Here is a 20,346-nt window from a genome sequence, read left to right on the forward strand (position 1 = left end):
AGAGTAGACCCCTCACTACGATGGAGGGGAGGGGAGGGCTTTCAGTCTGAGTGTCAGGCTAGAGTAGACCCCTCACTACGATGGAGGGGAGGGGAGGGCTTTCAGTCTGAGTGTCAGGCTAGAGTAGACCCCTCACTACGATGGAGGGGAGGGGAGGGCTTTCAGTCTGAGTGTCAGGCTAGAGTAGACCCCTCACTGCGATGGAGGGGAGGGGAGGGCTTTCAGTCTGAGTGTCAGGCTAGAGTAGACCCCTCACTACGATGGAGGGGAGGGGAGGGCTTTCAGTCTGAGTGTCAGGCTAGAGTAGACCCCTCACTGCGATGGAGGGGAGGGCTTTCAGTCTGAGTGTCAGGCTAGAGTAGACCCCTCACTACGATGGAGGGGAGGGGAGGGCTTTCAGTCTGAGTGTCAGGCTAGAGTAGACCCCTCACTGCGATAGAGGGGAGGGGAGGGCTTTCAGTCTGAATAATGAAGTGAAACCAAATGAAAATTCAGACTGAGTGTCCGGCTCTTCATCTGGTCAAACTCTGGGTTCCTTTCTGAACCTCTACTAAGTGATGCTATTCTATTGGTTTCTGTCTGATCCTCAGTGTTTCCTCTCCTTCCAGAGTGTCTGATCCTCAGTGTTTCCTCTCCTTCCAGAGTGTCTGATCCTCAGTGTTTCCTCTCCTTCCAGAGTGTCTGATCCTCAGTGTTTCCTCTCCTTCCAGAGTGTCTGATCCTCAGTGTTTCCTCTCCTTCCAGAGTGTCTGATCCTCAGTGTTTCCTCTCCTTCCAGAGTGTCTGATCCTCAGTGTTTCCTCTCCTTCCAGAGTGTCTGATCCTCAGTGTTTCCTCTCCTTCCAGAGTGTCTGATCCTCAGTGTTTCCTCTCCTTCCAGAGTGTCTGATCCTCAGTGTCTCCTCTCCTTCCAGAGTGTCTGATCCTCAGTGTTTCCTCCTTACAGAGTGTCTGATCCTCAGTGTTTCCTCTCCTTCCAGAGTGTCTGATCCTCAGTGTTTCCTCTCCTTCCAGAGTGTCTGATCCTCAGTGTTTCCTCCTTACAGAGTGTCTGATCCTCAGTGTTTCCTCTCCTTCCAGAGTGTCTGATCCTCAGTGTTTCCTCTCCTTCCAGAGTGTCTGATCCTCAGTGTTTCCTCTCCTTCCAGAGTGTCTGATCCTCAGTGTTTCCTCTCCTTCCAGAGTGTCTGATCCTCAGTGTTTCCTCCTTACAGAGTGTCTGATCCTCAGTGTTTCCTCTCCTTCCAGAGTGTCTGATCCTCAGTGTTTCCTCTCCTTCCAGAGTGTCTGATCCTCAGTGTTTCCTCTCCTTCCAGAGTGTCTGATCCTCAGTGTTTCCTCTCCTTCCAGAGTGTCTGATTCTCAGTGTTTCCTCTCCTTCCAGAGTGTCTGATCCTCAGTGTTTCCTCTCCTTCCAGAGTGTCTGATTCTCAGTGTTTCCTCTCCTTCCAGAGTGTCTGATCCTCAGTGTCTCCTCCTTCCAGAGTGTCTGATCCTCAGTGTCTCCTCCTTCCAGAGTGTCTGATCCTCAGTGTTTCCTCCTTACAGAGTGTCTGATCCTCAGTGTTTCCTCTCCTTCCAGAGTGTCTGATCCTCAGTGTTTCCTCTCCTTCCAGAGTGTCTGATCCTCAGTGTTTCCTCTCCTTCCAGAGTGTCTGATCCTCAGTGTCTCCTCCTTCCAGAGTGTCTGATCCTCAGTGTTTCCTCTCCTTCCAGAGTGTCTGATCCTCAGTGTTTCCTCTCCTTCCAGAGTGTCTGATCCTCAGTGTCTCCTCTCCTTACAGAGTGTCTGATCCTCAGTCTTTCCTCTCCTTCCAGAGTGTCTGATCCTCAGTGTTTCCTCTCCTTCCAGAGTGTCTGATCCTCAGTGTTTCCTCTCCTTCCAGAGTGTCTGATTCTCAGTGTTTCCTCTCCTTCCAGAGTGTCTGATCCTCAGTGTTTCCTCTCCTTACAGAGTGTCTGATCCTCAGTGTTTCCTCTCCTTCCAGAGTGTCTGATCCTCAGTGTTTCCTCTCCTTCCAGAGTGTCTGATCCTCAGTGTTTCCTCTCCTTCCAGAGTGTCTGACTCTCAGTGTCTCCTCTCCTTCCAGAGTGTCTGATCCTCAGTGTTTCCTCTCCTTCCAGAGTGTCTGATCCTCAGTGTTTCCTCTCCTTCCAGAGTGTCTGATCCTCAGTGTTTCCTCTCCTTCCAGAGTGTCTGATCCTCAGTGTTTCCTCTCCTTCCAGAGTGTCTGATCCTCAGTGTTTCCTCTCCTTCCAGAGTGTCTGATCCTCAGTGTTTCCTCTCCTCACAGAGTGTCTGATCCTCAGTGTTTCCTCTCCTTCCAGAGTGCTGAATTACTGCAGGATCTTCACAGAGCTGTGTGAGACCTTCCTAGAGATCACAGTGAGGAGTCCAGGTCAGGGCATGGGAGACCTGAGGACCCTGGAGCTGCTGCTCATCTGCGCTGGACACCCCCAGTATGAGGTAGGCACGCACGCACGCACGCACGCACGCACGCACGCACGCGCACACACACACACACACACACACACACACACACACACACACACACACCAGGGCCCTCATTTATCAACTCGGCGTACGCCAAAATATGGGTGCACGCCGAAATTACCGCAATTTCCGGCATTTACCATTTCCGCAAAACCTTGAACTTCAACGTGCGCCAGGACAAAAATCCCGTCTGGTCGGGAGCTGTCGTAGGCTTTGTCCTCAGCTGTTTTTCTGTCGTACACAAGCAGAGCAGCATTGACTGACCAGCTGAGAGGCTAGGCATCTAAACATATGACTGACCAGCTGAGAGGCTGTCACAGGCATCTAAACATATGACATGCTGTCACAGGCATCTAAACATATGACATGCTGTCACAGGCATCTAAACATATGACATGCTGTCACAGGCATCTAAACATATGACATGCTGTCACAGGCATCTAAACATATGACATGCTGTCACAGGCATCTAAACATATGACAGGCTGTCACAGGCATCCAAACATATGAGAGGCTGTCACAGGCATCTAAACATATGAGAGGCTGTCACAGGCATCTAAACATATGTATTCACTCCTAAGATGTTAATATAAAACTATAGGCCTACATGTAAAATAATAAAAATAAAAAGAGAGATTTCCAACTTTACAAGCAATTAAAAACAATATAACATGTTTACAATGTACTAGTTTGTGCTTAATCAAACAGTGCTTTACTGGCCTTGTTAAACATATATATGCGAGCGCACTTGTGAGATGATTTGGGAGCGCATGCCCGTGACATCAGATACCTATATAATCCCTGTGATATTATAAAATAATTATTTAGGCATAAATGGACTGCACGCCTTTATTTCCAAGTGACAATGACAAGCATACAGCTTGCCTATTTGCAATTGTAGGCTATAGGCGTAACGGGCTTAATCATTCACCATTTAAATTAGCGCTTTGACAGTACATTCAGATAAAAGCGAGATCATTTTCGGGAGTCGGGAGGACGGGACCGTGGCGTGCGTCGCCAGCCCAGCACATACCAGCACACATGCAAACCTTCATCCATATGTTTATGATTCGTTCATCAATGATCAAATCACTCCATAAAGGTTGATTATGACTGCCTTGACGACATGGTAGCTCTCATGCAGGCATCACTCGCTCACTCGCCGTGCACTGTGCACGAATGGGTAAAATTAATATAGGCCAGCCTACAAACGTATTCCATTCATGGCGATGCGATGTGTCATGTAGCCTTGAGGTGCGTGCGTGCGTGGACATGACAGCAAGGCAAGCGAGGTGAGAGGGAAACAGACAGGGTAGGCCTACAGCTTTATTGTGTGTGTGTGTGTGTGTGTGTGTGTGTGTGTGTGTGTGTGTGTGTGTGTGTGTGTGTGTGTGTGTGTGTGTGTGTGTGTGTGTGTGTGTGTGTGTGTGTGTGTGTGTGTGTGTGTGTGTGTGTGTGTGTGTGTGTGTGTGTGTGTGTGTGTGTGTGTGGCGAAACTTCTTTTTTTCTGTATCCATGGTTTCCAGGTCGTATTGCAGTTGTTCATGTCGCAAAAACGAGGGCGAGGCTTGATTTCATAGGGCGTGCCAGATAGATTTCAGCCGTCACATTTATTAACGTCGGAACGAAATTAAGGAAGGATCAGCTGTTTGCGATGTAAATGCCGTGGCGACGTGGGTGTACTATGAAACGTACACTCGAATTTGGGCCAGATTTTACACTCAATTGATAAATGAGGGCCCAGGTTTAGTAAGTAAGTAAGTACTATAATATAGACGTTTTCTCTGCTCTGGTTCCAGGTTGTGGAGATCTCGTTTAACTTCTGGTACCGTCTGGGAGAACACCTGTACAAAACCAACGACCCGGCTCTGCACAGCATCTTCAGACCTTACATCCAGAGATTGTTGCACGGCCTGGCCCGGCACTGTCAACTGGACCCCGACCACGTAAGAACCCCCTCTGTCTTCACTAATCTAGGGTAGGGTAGGGCCTGGCCCGGCACTGTCTACTGGACCCCGGCCACGTAAGGACCCCCTCTGTCTTCACCTAATCTAGGGTAGGGCCTGGCCCGGCACTGTCGACTGGACCCCGGCCACGTAAGAACCCCCTCTGTCTCACCAGAATATAATCTAGGGCAGGGCTAGGGCCGACACTGTCGACTGGACCCCGGCCACGTAAGGACCCCCTCACTTCACCTAATAGTAGTAGGGTAGGGTAGGGCCGAAAATAGCAGATCTACAAGCTCTCAACACGTCGCGCTGCGACGCGTTGAGAGCTTGTAGATGAGCTATTTTTTGGGCGCAACCCAGCACTCTTTAGCTAGTGGAGATGCAGGTGTGTAACGACATGGATTTATAAACACATTAGTTCAACGCAAAATACTGGTTCAAGTTCAGGAGACTTTGGAAAAAAAGCAATTCTCCTGAATTGCATGGAGAGGAGAGGAGAGGAGAGGAGAGGAGAGGAGAGGAGAGGAGAGGAGAGGAGAGGAGAGGAGAGGAGAGGAGAGGAGAGGAGGGGAGGGCATGTGCATTTCTTTCACCATGTAGTAAATGCTGCATTCGTGGTCTGGAGAGGGCAGTTGTTTTACAGACGGGTAAAAGGGCAGTTGTTTTACAGACGGGTAAAAGGGCAGTCTTTTTACAGACGGGTAAAAGGGCAGTTGTTTTACAGACTGGTAAAAGGGTCAGGGGCTGAAGCCCCCTTTGATATCCCTATGTGTGCACACCCCTGCCCAAAGGAGCAGTACGTCATCTATTATCTTGTCCAGTATTCTTCGTAAAGGAGCAGTACGCCATCTATTATCTTGTCCCGTATTCTTCGTAAAGGAGCAGTGCGGCATCTATTATCTCGTCCAGTATTCTTCGTAAAGGAGCAGTACGTCATCTATTATCTTGTCCAGTATTCTTCGTAAAGGAGCAGTACGTCATCTATTATCTTGTCCAGTATTCTTCGTAAAGGAGCAGTACGTCATCTATTATCTTGTCCAGTATTCTTCGTAAAGGAGCAGTACGTCATCTATTATCTTGTCCAGTATTCTTAAAGGAGCAGTACGTCATCTATTATCTTGTCCAGTATTCTTCGTAAAGGAGCAGTACGTCATCTATTATCTTGTCCAGTATTCTTCGTAAAGGAGCAGTGCGTCATCTATTATCTTGTTCTCCCGGCAGGAGGGCATCCCAGAAGACACGGATGACTTCGGGGAGTTCCGGATGAGGGTTTCCGATCTGGTCAAGGATGTCATTTTCCTCGTGGGTTCCATGGAATGTTTCTCCCAGGTATGTAGCGCTCTGAAATGTTTCCGTTAATCGCCGGGAGTCCATGTTGTTTGCATTTCGTACATGATCATGTCTTACAGCCTGTATTCTTAACCCATTTTGGGCGGGAACCCCTTTTGGTGTTAGCATTATGTTATGCTTTAGCTATTGAAAAATAGCAGATCCACAAGCTTGTAGCGCGGCACCGAGTGGCGCGCTACAAGCTTGTAGGTCTGCTATTTTTGAAAAATCGAAGAACGACTGACATAGAAACTGTATTCTAGGATGTCTTACAGCCTGTATTCTATGATGTCTTACAGCCTGTATTCTAGGATCATGTCTTACAGCCTGTATTCTAGGATCATGTCTTACAGCCTGTATTCTAGGATCATGTCTTACAGCCTGTATTCTAGGATCATGTCTTACAGCCTGTATTCTAGGATCATGTCTTACAGCCTGTATTCTAGGATGTCTTACAGCCTGTATTCTAGGATGTCTTACAGCCTGTATTCTAGGATCATGTCTTACAGCCTGTATTCTAGGATCATGTCTTACAGCCTGTATTCTAGGATCATGTCTTACAGCCTGTATTCTAGGATGTCTTACAGCCTGTATTCTAGGATGTCTTACAGCCTGTATTCTAGGATCATGTCTTACAGCCTGTATTCTTAACGTCGTCTTTTCTCTCCTCAGCTTTATTCTACTTTAAAAGAGGGTAACCCGCCCTGGGAAGTGACCGAAGCCGTTCTCTTCATCATGGCCGCCATCGCTAAAAGTGTCGACCCGTGAGAGATTACTTCCTTTCAGATAATACATAAATGTGACCAGATTTGACTGAGAGCCTCTGCCATCGCGCAACCTCCAGCTTTTCACCAGAGGAGAATTTATTTTTCTTCAAAAATGAGTTAATATCACAGGCAGACTCTTCACATACTAGAGCATGTCTGAAATAAGTGTCAGAGCTGAAATCTCTGTATTTATTTCAAATGTAAATATGAAATAAATGCTTAAACATGTAGCTAGGTATAATGTTAGAGTCCACAGAAGACATGTAAATATGAAATAAATGCTTAAACATGTAGCTAGGTGTAATGTTAGAGACCACAGAAGACATGTAAATATGAAATAAATGCTTAAACATGTAGCTAGGTGTAATGTTAGAGACCACAGAAGACATGTAAATATGAAATAAATGCTTAAACATGTAGCTAGGTATAATGTTAGAGTCCACAGAAGACATGTAAATATGAAATACATGCTTAAACATGTAGCTATAGGTGTAATGTTAGAGTCCACAGAAGACATGTAAATATGAAATACATGCTTAAACATGTAGCTATAGGTGTAATGTTAGAGACCACAGAAGACATGTAAATATGAAATAAATGCTTAAACATGTAGCTATAGGTGTAATGTTATGCCTCTTTTAGACGGCAACCATCTCCAGATAAAACGTCAAAGTCCCGTTGCGTTCTCATTTTTTATTGACCCTTTACACGAGAACGCACACTTTATGAAAACGCTATAATGTCGCTAGGTGGCGCTAACGGGCTGCCAAATAGACCAGTCACCCACGTACGAGAAGAAGAACCAGGTAGCTCCTCCCCCTTCACGCAACCCTATCAGGGTTTTGCTTCCAGAACACAACGTGGTTGTGGCCGTCGCTCTACTGCCTGCTTTCTACTAACGCATCGAGGTGACAGACAGGCTGACAGACAGACAGGCTGACATGCAGCCCAGAGCATGCAGGCAGACAGACAGACAGACAGGCAGAGAGACAGACAGACAGGCAGAGAGACAGACAGACAGGCAGAGAGACAGACAGACAGACAGGCTGACAGGCAGCACAGAGCATGCAGGCAGAGAGACAGACAGGCAGAGAGACAGACAGGCAGAGACAGACAGGCAGAGACAGACAGGCTGACAGGCAGCCCAGAGCATGCAGGCAGAGAGACAGACAGGCAGAGAGACAGACAGGCAGAGAGACAGACAGGCAGAGAGACAGACAGGCAGAGACAGACAGGCAGAGAGACAGACAGGCTGACAGGCAGCCCAGAGCATTCAGGCAGAGAGACAGACAGGCTGACAGACAGGCTGACAGACAGACAGACAGACAGACAGAGCATGCAGGCAGAGAGACAGACAGACAGGCAGAGAGACAGACAGGCAGAGAGACAGACAGGCAGAGAGACAGACAGGCAGAGAGACAGACAGGCAGAGAGACAGACAGGCAGACAGGCAGAGAGACAGACAGGCAGACAGGCAGAGAGACAGACAGGCAGACAGGCAGAGAGACAGGCAGAGAGACAGACAGACAGGCAGAGAGACAGACAGGCAGAGAGGCAGACAGGCAGACAGGCAGAGAGACAGACAGGCAGACAGGCAGAGAGACAGACAGGCAGAGAGACAGACAGGCAGAGAGACAGACAGACAGACAGACAGACAGACAGGCTGACAGACTGACAGGCAGCACAGAGCATGCAGGGCAGAGCGCGCCACGGGATGGTTATATATTTTATAATACATTAGGCTACATAAACGCTGCTGCCGCCTATCATCACTAGGCATTTTATTTACATCATGGTTTTACATTCACCATCGCTGAGGAGCAGCGCTTTGTAGGCGAGGAGGGGGCTTGTCCAGGAACTCCATTATATCATAATTATATGGCTCTGCATCAATGTAATAAACATATGCGCTGTGAGCCAACGTGAGCCATGATGTCATAAGTTTTGCGGATTCACCGTTTTGCCTGTTTACACGGAGAAGGGATAAAACGGCGTTCTCAAAGATTTCCACTCTGGGAGGTGGTTTCACTTTGTTGCGTTTTCACCTCCTGAAAACACCCTTCTCGTCTAAAGGGACCCCAGCAAACCTTCTATGAACACCGTTCTGGTGTAAAGACCACCTAAGAGTCCACAGAGGTGAACCTTACAAGGCTGTTTTCTCAACTGGCTGTTTCTCTGCCAGACATTACTCTATAAGCCATATCTCCAAAACCGGTGGGTCAAACTGAACAACCAATATGTCAATTTGAAGCTAGGATTCCCTGCTTTCACATGACATGAGAAAACAAAAATTAAAAAAAATCGAATGGCAGTCCCTCAGTCAAATTTGGCCATAAATATCACCAATGTTCCTCCCTGGTTTTATCTTTGCATATTTAACGTCGTTAACCCTTCCCTCCCTGGCAGAGAGAACAACCCCACCCTGACTGAGGTGTTACAGCAGGTGGTTCTGCTCCCAGAGACGGTCCACATCGCTGTGCGCTACACCAGCATCGAACTGGTGGGCGAGATGAGCGAGGTGGTGGACAGGAACCCTCGCTTCCTAGGTGAGATATGATGATATATATACATGATACCTCTCGCAACTAGCCTGGAACTCACCTATGATGATATATATACATGATACCTCGCAACTAGCCTGGAACTCACCTATGATGATATATATACATGATACCTCGCAACTAGCCTGGAACTCACCTATGATGATATATATACATGATACCTCGCAACTAGCCTGGAACTCACCTATGATGATATATATACATGATACCTCGCCTGGAACTCACCTATGATGATATATATACATGATACCTCGCAACTAGCCTGGAACTCACCTATGATGATATATATACATGATACCTCGCCTGGAACTCACCTATGATGATATATATACATGATACCTCGCAACTAGCCTGGAACTCACCTATGATGATATATATACATGATACCTCAACTAGCCTGGAACTCACCTATGATGATATATATACATGATACCTCGCAACTAGCCTGGAACTCACCTATGATGATATATATACATGATACCTCGCAACTAGCCTGGAACTCACCTATGATGATATATACATGATACCTCGCCTGGAACTCACCTATGATGATATATATACATGATACCAACTAGCCTGGAACTCACCTATGATGATATATATACATGATACCTCAACTAGCCTGGAACTCACCTATGATGATATATATACATGATACCTGATATATATACATGATACCTCCAACTAGCCTGGAACTCACCTATGATGATATATATACATGATACCTCGCAACTAGCCTGGAACTCACCTATGATGATATATATACATGATACCTATAGCAACTAGCCTGGAACTCACCTATGATGATATATATACATGATACCTATAGCAACTAGCCTGGAACTCACCTATGATGATATATATACATGATACCTATAGCAACTAGCCTGGAACTCACCTATGATGATATATATACATGATACCTATAGCAACTAGCCTGGAACTCACCTATGATGATATATATACATGATACCTCGCAACTAGCCTGGAACTCACCTATGATGATATATATACATGATACCTCAACTAGCCTGTAACTCACCTATGATGATATATATACATGATACCTCAACTAGCCTGTAACTCACCTATGATGATATATATACATGATACCTCGCAACTAGCCTGGAACTCACCTATGATGATATATATACATGAGACCTCGCAACTAGCCTGGAACTCACCTATGATGATATATATACATGATACCTCGCAACTAGCCTGGAACTCACCTATGATGATATATATACATGAGACCTCGCAACTAGCCTGGAACTCACCTATGATGATATATATACATGATACCTCAACTAGCCTGGAACTCACCTATGATGATATATATACATGATACCTCGCAACTAGCCTGGAACTCACCTATGATGATATATATACATGATACCTCGCAACTAGCCTGGAACTCACCTATGATGATATATATACATGATACCTCGCAACTAGCCTGGAACTCACCTATGATGATATATATACATGATACCTCGCAACTAGCCTGGAACTCACCTATGATGATATATATACATGATACCTCGCAACTAGCCTGGAACTCACCTATGATGATATATATACATGATACCTCAACTAGCCTGTAACTCACCTATGATGATATATATACATGATACCTGATATATATACATGATACCTCCAACTAGCCTGGAACTCACCTATGATGATATATATACATGATACCTCGCAACTAGCCTGGAACTCACCTATGATGATATATATACATGATACCTCGCAACTAGCCTGGAACTCACCTATGATGATATATATACATGAGACCTCGCAACTAGCCTGGAACTCACCTATGATGATATATATACATGATACCTCGCAACTAGCCTGGAACTCACCTATGATGATATATATACATGAGACCTCGCAACTAGCCTGGAACTCACCTATGATGATATATATACATGATACCTCAACTAGCCTGGAACTCACCTATGATGATATATATACATGATACCAACTAGCCTGGAACTCACCTATGATGATATATATACATGATGCCTCGCAACTAGCCTGGAACTCACCTATGATGATATATATACATGATACCTCAACTAGCCTGGAACTCACCTATGATGATATATATACATGATACGTCAACTAGCCTGGAACTCACCTATGATGATATATATACATGATACCTCAACTAGCCTGGAACTCACCTATGATGATATATATACATGATACCTCAACTAGCCTGGAACTCACCTATGATGATATATATACATGATACCTCAACTAGCCTGGAACTCACCTATGATGATATATATACATGATACCTCGCAACTAGCCTGGAACTCACCTATGATGATATATATACATGATACCTCCAACTAGCCTGGAACTCACCTATGATGATATATATACATGATACCTCCAACTAGCCTGGAACTCACCTATGATGATATATATACATGATACCTCAACTAGCCTGGAACTCACCTATGATGATATATATACATGATACCTCGCAACTAGCCTGGAACTCACCTATGATGATATATATACATGATACCTCGCAACTAGCCTGGAACTCACCTATGATGATATATATACATGATACCTCCAACTAGCCTGGAACTCACCTATGATGATATATATACATGATACCTCGCAACTAGCCTGGAACTCACCTATGATGATATATATACATGATGCCTCGCAACTAGCCTGGAACTCACCTATGATGATATATATACATGATACCTCAACTAGCCTGGAACTCACCTATGATGATATATATACATGATACCTCAACTAGCCTGGAACTCACCTATGATGATATATATACATGATACCTCAACTAGCCTGGAACTCACCTATGATGATATATATACATGATGCCTGCAACTAGCCTGGAACTCACCTATGATGATATATATACATGATACCTCGAACTAGCCTGGAACTCACCTATGATGATATATATACATGATACCAACTAGCCTGGAACTCACCTATGATGATATATATACATGATACCTCAACTAGCCTGGAACTCACCTATGATGATATATATACATGATACCTCGCAACTAGCCTGGAACTCACCTATGATGATATATATACATGATACCTCGCAACTAGCCTGGAACTCACCTATGATGATATATATACATGATACCTCAACTAGCCTGGAACTCACCTATGATGATATATATACATGATACCTCAACTAGCCTGGAACTCACCTATGATGATATATATACATGATACCTCGCAACTAGCCTGGAACTCACCTATGATGATATATATACATGATACCAACTAGCCTGGAACTCACCTATGATGATATATATACATGATACCTCAACTAGCCTGGAACTCACCTATGATGATATATATACATGATACCTCGCAACTAGCCTGGAACTCACCTATGATGATATATATACATGATACCTCGCAACTAGCCTGGAACTCACCTATGATGATATATATACATGATACCTCGCAACTAGCCTGGAACTCACCTATGATGATATATATACATGATACCTCGCAACTAGCCTGGAACTCACCTATGATGATATATATACATGATACCTCGCAACTAGCCTGGAACTCACCTATGATGATATATATACATGATACCTCGCAACTAGCCTGGAACTCACCTATGATGATATATATACATGATACCGCGCAACTAGCCTGGAACTCACCTATGATGATATATATACACGATACCTCGCAACTAGCCTGGAACTCACCTATGATGATATATATACATGATACCTCGCAACTAGCCTGGAACTCACCTATGATGATATATATACACGATACCAGTCGCAACTAGCCTGGAACTCACCTATGCTTTTTGAGTGGTGCAAACCACTCCAACAACTGGCTTTGTTAGTACCCGCAGTTAGTACCACAGCTGATCAGGCTATATAAGACCTTGCACCACTCAGTTCACACAGGTGTGATTTTAGGATCCGCCGGGAGAAACTATGCGCAGCTGCTAGACATGAGACTAATTACTTAGAGCGACAGAGAGAGAGAGGAGTGTGTGTGTGTACATGTGTGCGTGTGTGTCAATTTAACAAAGGTGCAGACGATCAGAAATCAGCAGAGAGTGAGAGATGTTTGCGCTACTCTATGGGGGAGGGGGAGGGGCCTACTCTATGCCGAATTGAAGTGGACTCGGACCCAGACTTTTTTTTTTCTCCCTGGAAAAAAAAACGTCTGGGTTTCCGAGGCTACCTCGCAACCAACGGTCATTTTACAGTTGGTTGCATGCTGAAAATAGCCGATCTACAAGCTTTGCTTGTGAGCTTGTAGATCGGCTATTTTCATTACGACGGCGTCAAGGCCAGCCAAAATAATTTTTTTGTCGACTAAACCAACTGTAGATTTAGTCAAACTAAAATCTCATGCCATTCAGTCGACTAAAACTAGACTTAACACTTTAACATTTCCAGGCGACTAAAAACATGTGTTGACTAAAATATTCAAGAGACAACACTTGATTTGTATCATCAACCCTGTGTCTCCCCCCCCACCCCTCCACCCCCCCCCCTCCACCCCCTCCTCCACCCCCCCCAGACCCCGTGCTTAACTACCTGATGAAGGGTCTCAGGGAGAAGCCCCTGGCGTCCGTAGCGGCCAAGGCCATCCACAACATCTGCTCGGTGTGCAGAGACCACATGGCGCAGCACTTCCAAGGCCTCCTGGACATCGCCCGCGCCCTGGACTCCTTCGCCCTGTCCACGGAGGCTGCCGTCGGTCTGCTCAAAGGTGACCCGGCTGTGATCCGTGGTGGTCTTCTTCTTCTTGTCCCTTTGTGTTCTGTGTTCTCTCTCACCTTCTAGTGGTTATTTTATTATTCTTTATTTAACCCATTCTGACCTGAGATCAGATTCTAAAAATGTCTTCTACATCCTGACAGTTTTCTGAAAAAGCTATGTTTCTATGTCAGTCATTCTTCGATTTTTCAAAAATAGCAGACCTACAACCTCGTAGTGCGCCACTCGGTGGCGCGCTATGAGCTTGTAGATCTGCTATTTTTCAATAGCTAAAGCACAACATAATGCTAACACCAAAAGGGGTTCCCGCCCAAAATGGGTTAAGGACATCCAAAATCATATTATCTAGTGATGCACCGAATATTCGGTAAAAATGCATTTTCGGCCTATTCGGTTTCGGCCCAAATAGGCAGAAAATATATCACCGAATAGTGTATGCAATTAATGCATTCAAAAGAGCTGAATACATGTTTTATGGACCCATAATAGTGATTATTATTTAAGTTAAGTTTTGCCATAACCATTTATTTTGCCATAAATCAGGTAGCTTTAAGGTACGGCCATGACAGCAAAATGGTAGGAAAAAATAAAAATCACACCCGTGTGAACTGAGTGGTGCAAATCCCCCCACCCCCCCTCTCTCTCTCTCTCTCATTAGCAGGCAACAGTGCAATACTATCTCTCTCTGTTTCTGGCACAACAGCGCCCCTACTGGTACTCATGAGTCACACACGAGTCACAAACATAGGTTAACACGAGTCACAGACATTGCTGTTCCTTGGAGTGGTTGCACCACTCAAAAACAACAGAAACGAGAGAGAGATATGATATGATATAGTACTTTATTGTCAGTTCACACTGAAATCTGTCTTGCTACCCAGCAGCCAAAACAGCCAAAATAGCCAATCTACAAGCTCACAACACGTCGCGCTGCGACGCGTTGTGAGCTTGTAGATCGCCTATTTTCAGCAAGTGTAAAAACAGTCATTACGACGCCATCAAGGCCTGACAAAATACATGTTCGCGACCCAGCAGCCAAGTATGCAGAACACATACACACATTTGACATAAACACAAAGAACAAGACAATTTACATACATAAAGACATGAAGACAAGAGCAATGTCCACCGCCTAGATCACCCTGTGGCTACAACTCCTGATTGAGCCTCAAGCAGTGATGTAAATAGGTTTTCAATGTAATGAGTCCCACGATGCAGGGGTGGTCTTTTAGATGAGTCCCAGGGACATTTGATGAGTCCCACTTCAGCGACGTTTAAGAGTCATATTTTGCCATTTTTACAAATTGCAGCATTTAACTCCCATTTCATCTTATATGGTTATAATGTGGTTATATTCATGTAGAAAACGAAGAAGAAATTATTATTATAACTAAAGCTAGCAAAATAAATTAGAATTAAAAAAAAAAAAAAAAAAAGCTCTACATTCATACTACATACATATTTCATATGATTTTGGCTATATGAAATCTATAATAATTCTGCCAGTTTTAACTGTAAATAATGTTTTTATGACACATTACACAATACATACAAAATAAAAATGAATGCTACAAAACTAACCTGGAGATTAAGTAGAAGCAGTCATGGAGGAGGTAGGCTGTGCACAGCAGCACACGTTAGATTTAGAAAATAGGGTTGCTAATATGTTTTGTTGCCCTGCAGTTGGCTTTGGCACTTCTTTTTTGGGGGGGTGGGGGGGGCATGTTAATGTGTGGTGGCACCGGTCCACAACATACAACAGTATCGGCGTTTGTTACAGTACACAAAATGTGTGTTTCCCATTCAATCGGGTCTACTGTTTGTCATGCTCAAAAATGTTCGCCTGTCTTTCTGTCGGAGGCAGCGCCGTGTAGATGAGAGAGTTGCGACAACCCCGTTCACTGTTTATTCACGGAGCTTCATGAGTCACTGAACGGTATGTTGTCGTCACTCTCTCTCTCTAAACGGCTCTGGTCTCCAGGCTGCGCTCCGCTCAGCGCTCGTCTCTGAGCAAGATGGCGGCGCCCGTCAGACTGTTGTTGTTAACTAGTGGTTCTACAACGAGTCCTACGTGGATTTTATAGTTTATAACGTAGGATGAGGTCGCATGCGGCCATGCAAAATGATCGTGTCCGTAGATTATTTGTTTTACCGCATTTATTTTCTCCGCGATTTCTTTTCCACGTGGATTATTATTACTGTACGCTGAGTACAGTAGTGCATCCCGTGGACGCAGAGGTTTTTTTGAAGTGCGGCCCAAAACTATAAAGTGCGTTTTGGGACGCAAAACGCACCCTATTTACATCACTGCTCAAGGTCGACTGGTGGACAAAAGACCTCTTTAGTCTGACCTTATTGTATACTGGTAGTCTGGTACACCATATCTCCTTCCTGAAGGCAGCAACGTCACAACAGACATGAGTAAGACAGAACTGCAATCCTTGCCGCTACAAAATCTGTTAGACAAAAACTTTATACATTTCTCCTCCTCTTTTAATGTGCTTCTATAGAGCACCGAAGTCTGACGTCACTTTCAGTAGAGGGCGCCAGTACACAGGTTCATGTATTTTTTTTATTTGCAGTGAAATCCCCGTAGGGCGATTTTAGGTCGCTTCATATAAGAACTGAAAAATAAACCGACCACCCCGGCCTTTCTGTCAGGGGGGTGGCTGTGCGTCGTTAATGATGTCCATTCATATTTGATACAGCCAGTTTCTGGAGAAAAAGGAATTAATTTGGCCGCAAAAGCCTTGAAACTACATATGAAAGCAATGTCGCTGATAATATAAGTCACGCCCAGCTGTCAACACATTGCGTTCCTGAGATTCCTCGTTGACGTAAGCTCAGCTGGTGGTGACTCGACTCGTACTAACCACGAAACATTAAATATCAATAAAATAAAAATAAACGTAATTAACATTCAGTTTCTGTTGTGCGACGGGCAGATGCAGCCACCCGCCTACCCAGAAATGTAGTCTCTGGGTTTTTTGACTCGTTTCTAACGCTTATTTTGTTACTCTTTATTATATTTGTACATTTCCACCTTCAGTCGATGCTTCATAATCATATGAGTGAAAAGGCCGGGATGATCGGTTTATTTTCAATCACAGTTCTTATATGAGGCGATCTAAAATCCTCCTATGGGGATTACAATGCAAATAAAAAGTACATGAACCTGTGGACTGGCGCCCTCTACTGACAGTGATGTCAGGACTTCGGTGCTCTATTGACTGATTCTTAGTCAGTGGTCAGTCTTAGTCTCAGGGTAGCGTTACACATTTATCGTAACCGTTTTACTGTAATGAGTTGTTCTGTAATGTTCCTCAGGTACAGCGCTGGTCCTAGCCCGTCTCCCCCTGGAGAAGATCTCAGAGTGTCTCAGTGACCTGTGTGCGGTGCAGGTCATGGCCCTCAAAAAGGTACGTGAAGATTATGTAACTCCGAGGTAGATGGGGAACGTAGAACCTGGGGAACGTAGAACCTGGGGAACGTAGAACCTGGGGAACGTAGAACCTGGGGAACATAGAACCTGGGGAACGTAGAACCTGGGGAACGTAGAACCTGGGGAACGTAGAACCTGGGGAACGTAGAACCTGGGGAAATAGATTAACCCATTTTGACCTGAGATCAGATTCTAAAAATGTCTTCTACATCCTGACAGTTTTCTGAAAAAGCTATGTTTCTATGTCAGTCGTTCTTCAGATTTTTCAAAAATAGCAGACCTACAAGCTTGTGGCGCGCTATGAGCTTGTAGATCTGCTATTTTTCAATAGCTAAAAGCATAACATAATGCTAACACCAAAAGGGGTTCCCGCCCAAAATGGGTTTTCGCAAGGAATCTTGGGAAAATTGTGCCTTCAATTTTGACACGTGCCTCAAGAGAGCCAGAAGACCTTTATATCTATGGGTTGAAGGAAATGGAGCTTTTTAGTTTAAGAACACTAGTTATAATCCAAATGTAATGTTGATTTAATGTGTCTTATTATAAATAATGAAAGGATGTGATGTGAGAAACTGATTTACTAGGTATTGGATGGAGCCCTGTTGCACACCACAGGTACATCAGGTCCAGGACCTGATGAAGATCAAATCGTTCGAAACGTTGTCAGAATTTTCAATAAAGAACGTCTTTCTTGTACCTGTGGTGTGCAACAGGGCTCCATCCAATACCGACTTAAGTTTCTTTAGCCCAGCACCCAGCCTGTCGATGTGGGTATTCTACGTCCGCTCTAGAAACTGATTTACTGTCATAAACCCCCCACAGCTTCTCACTCAGGACTCAGGAAAAACGGGTGACCCCACGGTGTGGCTGGACAGACTAGCGGTCATCTTTCGGTAAGGCCATGAACGCACACATGTAAACATGTTGTATTCTACATCCTGACTGTGGCTCAGGAGGTAGAGCAGGTCGTCCAATGATCCATGGGTCGGCGGTTCGAATCCCGGCTCCTCCTGTCTACAAGTGTCCTTGGGCAAGACACTGAACCCCAAATTGCTCCCGATGTGCTGGTTGGTACCTTGCATGGCTTCCGCCGCCATCGGTGTATGAATGTGTGTGAATGGGTGAATGTAATGCACAATCTATGTAAAGCGCCTTGGATAAAGGCGCTATATAAATGCACCATTTACCATTTATTCACCATTTAAACATACTGTAAACATCCTGTAAGAGCATAAACGCATGAGTCCTGTGTTTAGGACCATGAACACATGAGTCCTGTGTTTAGGACCATGAACACATGAGTCCTGTGTTTAGGACCATGAACACATGAGTCCTGTGTTTAGGACCATGAACACATGAGTCCTGTGTTTAGGACCATGAACACATGAGTCCTGTGAACACATGAGTCCTGTGTTTAGGGTTATGAACACATGAGTCCTGTGTTTAGGACCATGAACACATGAGTCCTGTGTTTAGGACCATGAACACATGAGTCCTGTGTTTAGGGTTATGAACACATGAGTCCTGTGTTTAGGACCATGAACACATGAGTCCTGTGTTTAGGACCATGAACACATGAGTCCTGTGTTTAGGACCATGAACACATGAGTCCTGTGTTTAGGACCATGAACACATGAGTCCTGTGTTTAGGACCATGAACACATGAGTCCTGTGTTTAGGACCATGAACACATGAGTCCTGTGTTTAGGACCATGAACACATGAGTCCTGTGTTTAGGACCATGAACACATGAGTCCTGTGTTTAGGACCATGAACACATGAGTCCTGTGTTTAGGACCATGAACACATGAGTCCTGTGTTTAGGACCATGAACACATGAGTCCTGTGTTTAGGACCATGAACACATGAGTCCTGTGTTTAGGACCATGAACACATGAGTCCTGTGTTTAGGACCATGAACACATGAGTCCTGTGTTTAGGGTCATGAACACATGAGTCCTGTGTTGTGTTTAGGACCATGAACACATGAGTCCTGTGTTTAGGACCATGAACACATGAGTCCTGTGTTTAGGACCATGAACACATGAGTCCTGTGTTGTGTTTAGGACCATGAACACATGAGTCCTGTGTTTAGGACCATGAACACATGAGTCCTGTGTTTAGGACCATGAACACATGAGTCCTGTGTTTAGGACCATGAACACATGAGTCCTGTGTTTAGGGTCATGAACACATGAGTCCTGTGTTTAGGACCATGAACACATGAGTCCAGTGTTTAGGGTCATGAACACATGAGTCCTGTGTTTAGGGTCATGAACACATGAGTCCTGTGTTTAGGACCATGAACACATGAGTCCTGTGTTTAGGGTCATGAACACATGAGTCCTGTGTTTAGGACCATGAACACATGAGTCCAGTGTTTAGGGTCATGAACACATGAGTCCTGTGAACACATGAGTCCAGTGTTTAGGGTCATGAACACATGAGTCCTGTGAACACATGAGTCCTGTGTTTAGGGTCTTCTATCTGCATGGTGCAATTTATGGTGGAGCATTCCTTGTTCTTTTGTTTTTATCACTGACCAAGTCGTCATTGTTTTTATCATTTAGTTGTCATTTTTATCATTTAGTTGTCATTGTTTTTATCATTTAGTTGTCATTGTTTTTATCATTTAGTCGTCATTGTTTTTATCATTTAGTTGTCATTGTTTTTATCATTTAGTTGTCATTGTTTTTATCATTTAGTTGTCATTGTTTTTATCATTTAGTTGTCATTGTTTTTATCATTTAGTCGTCATTGTTTTTATCATTTAGTTGTCATTGTTTTTATCATTTAGTCGTCATTGTTTTTATCATTTAGTTGTCATTGTTTTTATCATTTAGTTGTCATTGTTTTTATCATTTAGTTGTCATTGTTTTTATCATTTAGTTGTCATTGTTTTTATCATTTAGTCGTCATTGTTTTTATCATTTAGTTGTCATTGTTTTTATCATTTAGTTGTCATTGTTTTTATCATTTAGTTGTCATTGTTTTTATCATTTAGTTGTCATTGTTTTGATCAT

The 20,346-nt window shown here is 44.2% G+C and overlaps 1 protein-coding gene across 2 annotated transcripts in view; it reads left to right on the top strand.

Annotated features, from left to right (window-relative positions):
* The window catches only part of tnpo3 (transportin 3), a 64,465-nt gene that overhangs the window by 20,623 nt on the left and 23,496 nt on the right, over nucleotides 1-20,346 (top strand). For both annotated transcript variants that reach the window (XM_079530653.1, XM_079530654.1), the window contains exons 7-14: nucleotides 2,329-2,467; nucleotides 4,294-4,440; nucleotides 5,665-5,772; nucleotides 6,445-6,536; nucleotides 8,946-9,085; nucleotides 13,682-13,873; nucleotides 17,209-17,300; nucleotides 18,146-18,216. In XM_079530653.1, coding sequence (XP_079386779.1) covers nucleotides 2,329-2,467; nucleotides 4,294-4,440; nucleotides 5,665-5,772; nucleotides 6,445-6,536; nucleotides 8,946-9,085; nucleotides 13,682-13,873; nucleotides 17,209-17,300; nucleotides 18,146-18,216 — 981 coding nt within the window. The remainder of the gene's footprint in view (nucleotides 1-2,328; nucleotides 2,468-4,293; nucleotides 4,441-5,664; nucleotides 5,773-6,444; nucleotides 6,537-8,945; nucleotides 9,086-13,681; nucleotides 13,874-17,208; nucleotides 17,301-18,145; nucleotides 18,217-20,346) is intronic.

This window comes from Electrona antarctica (assembly GCF_951216825.1).
Source record: "Electrona antarctica genome assembly, contig: scaffold_47, whole genome shotgun sequence".
Classification (NCBI taxonomy): domain Eukaryota; kingdom Metazoa; phylum Chordata; class Actinopteri; order Myctophiformes; family Myctophidae; genus Electrona; species Electrona antarctica.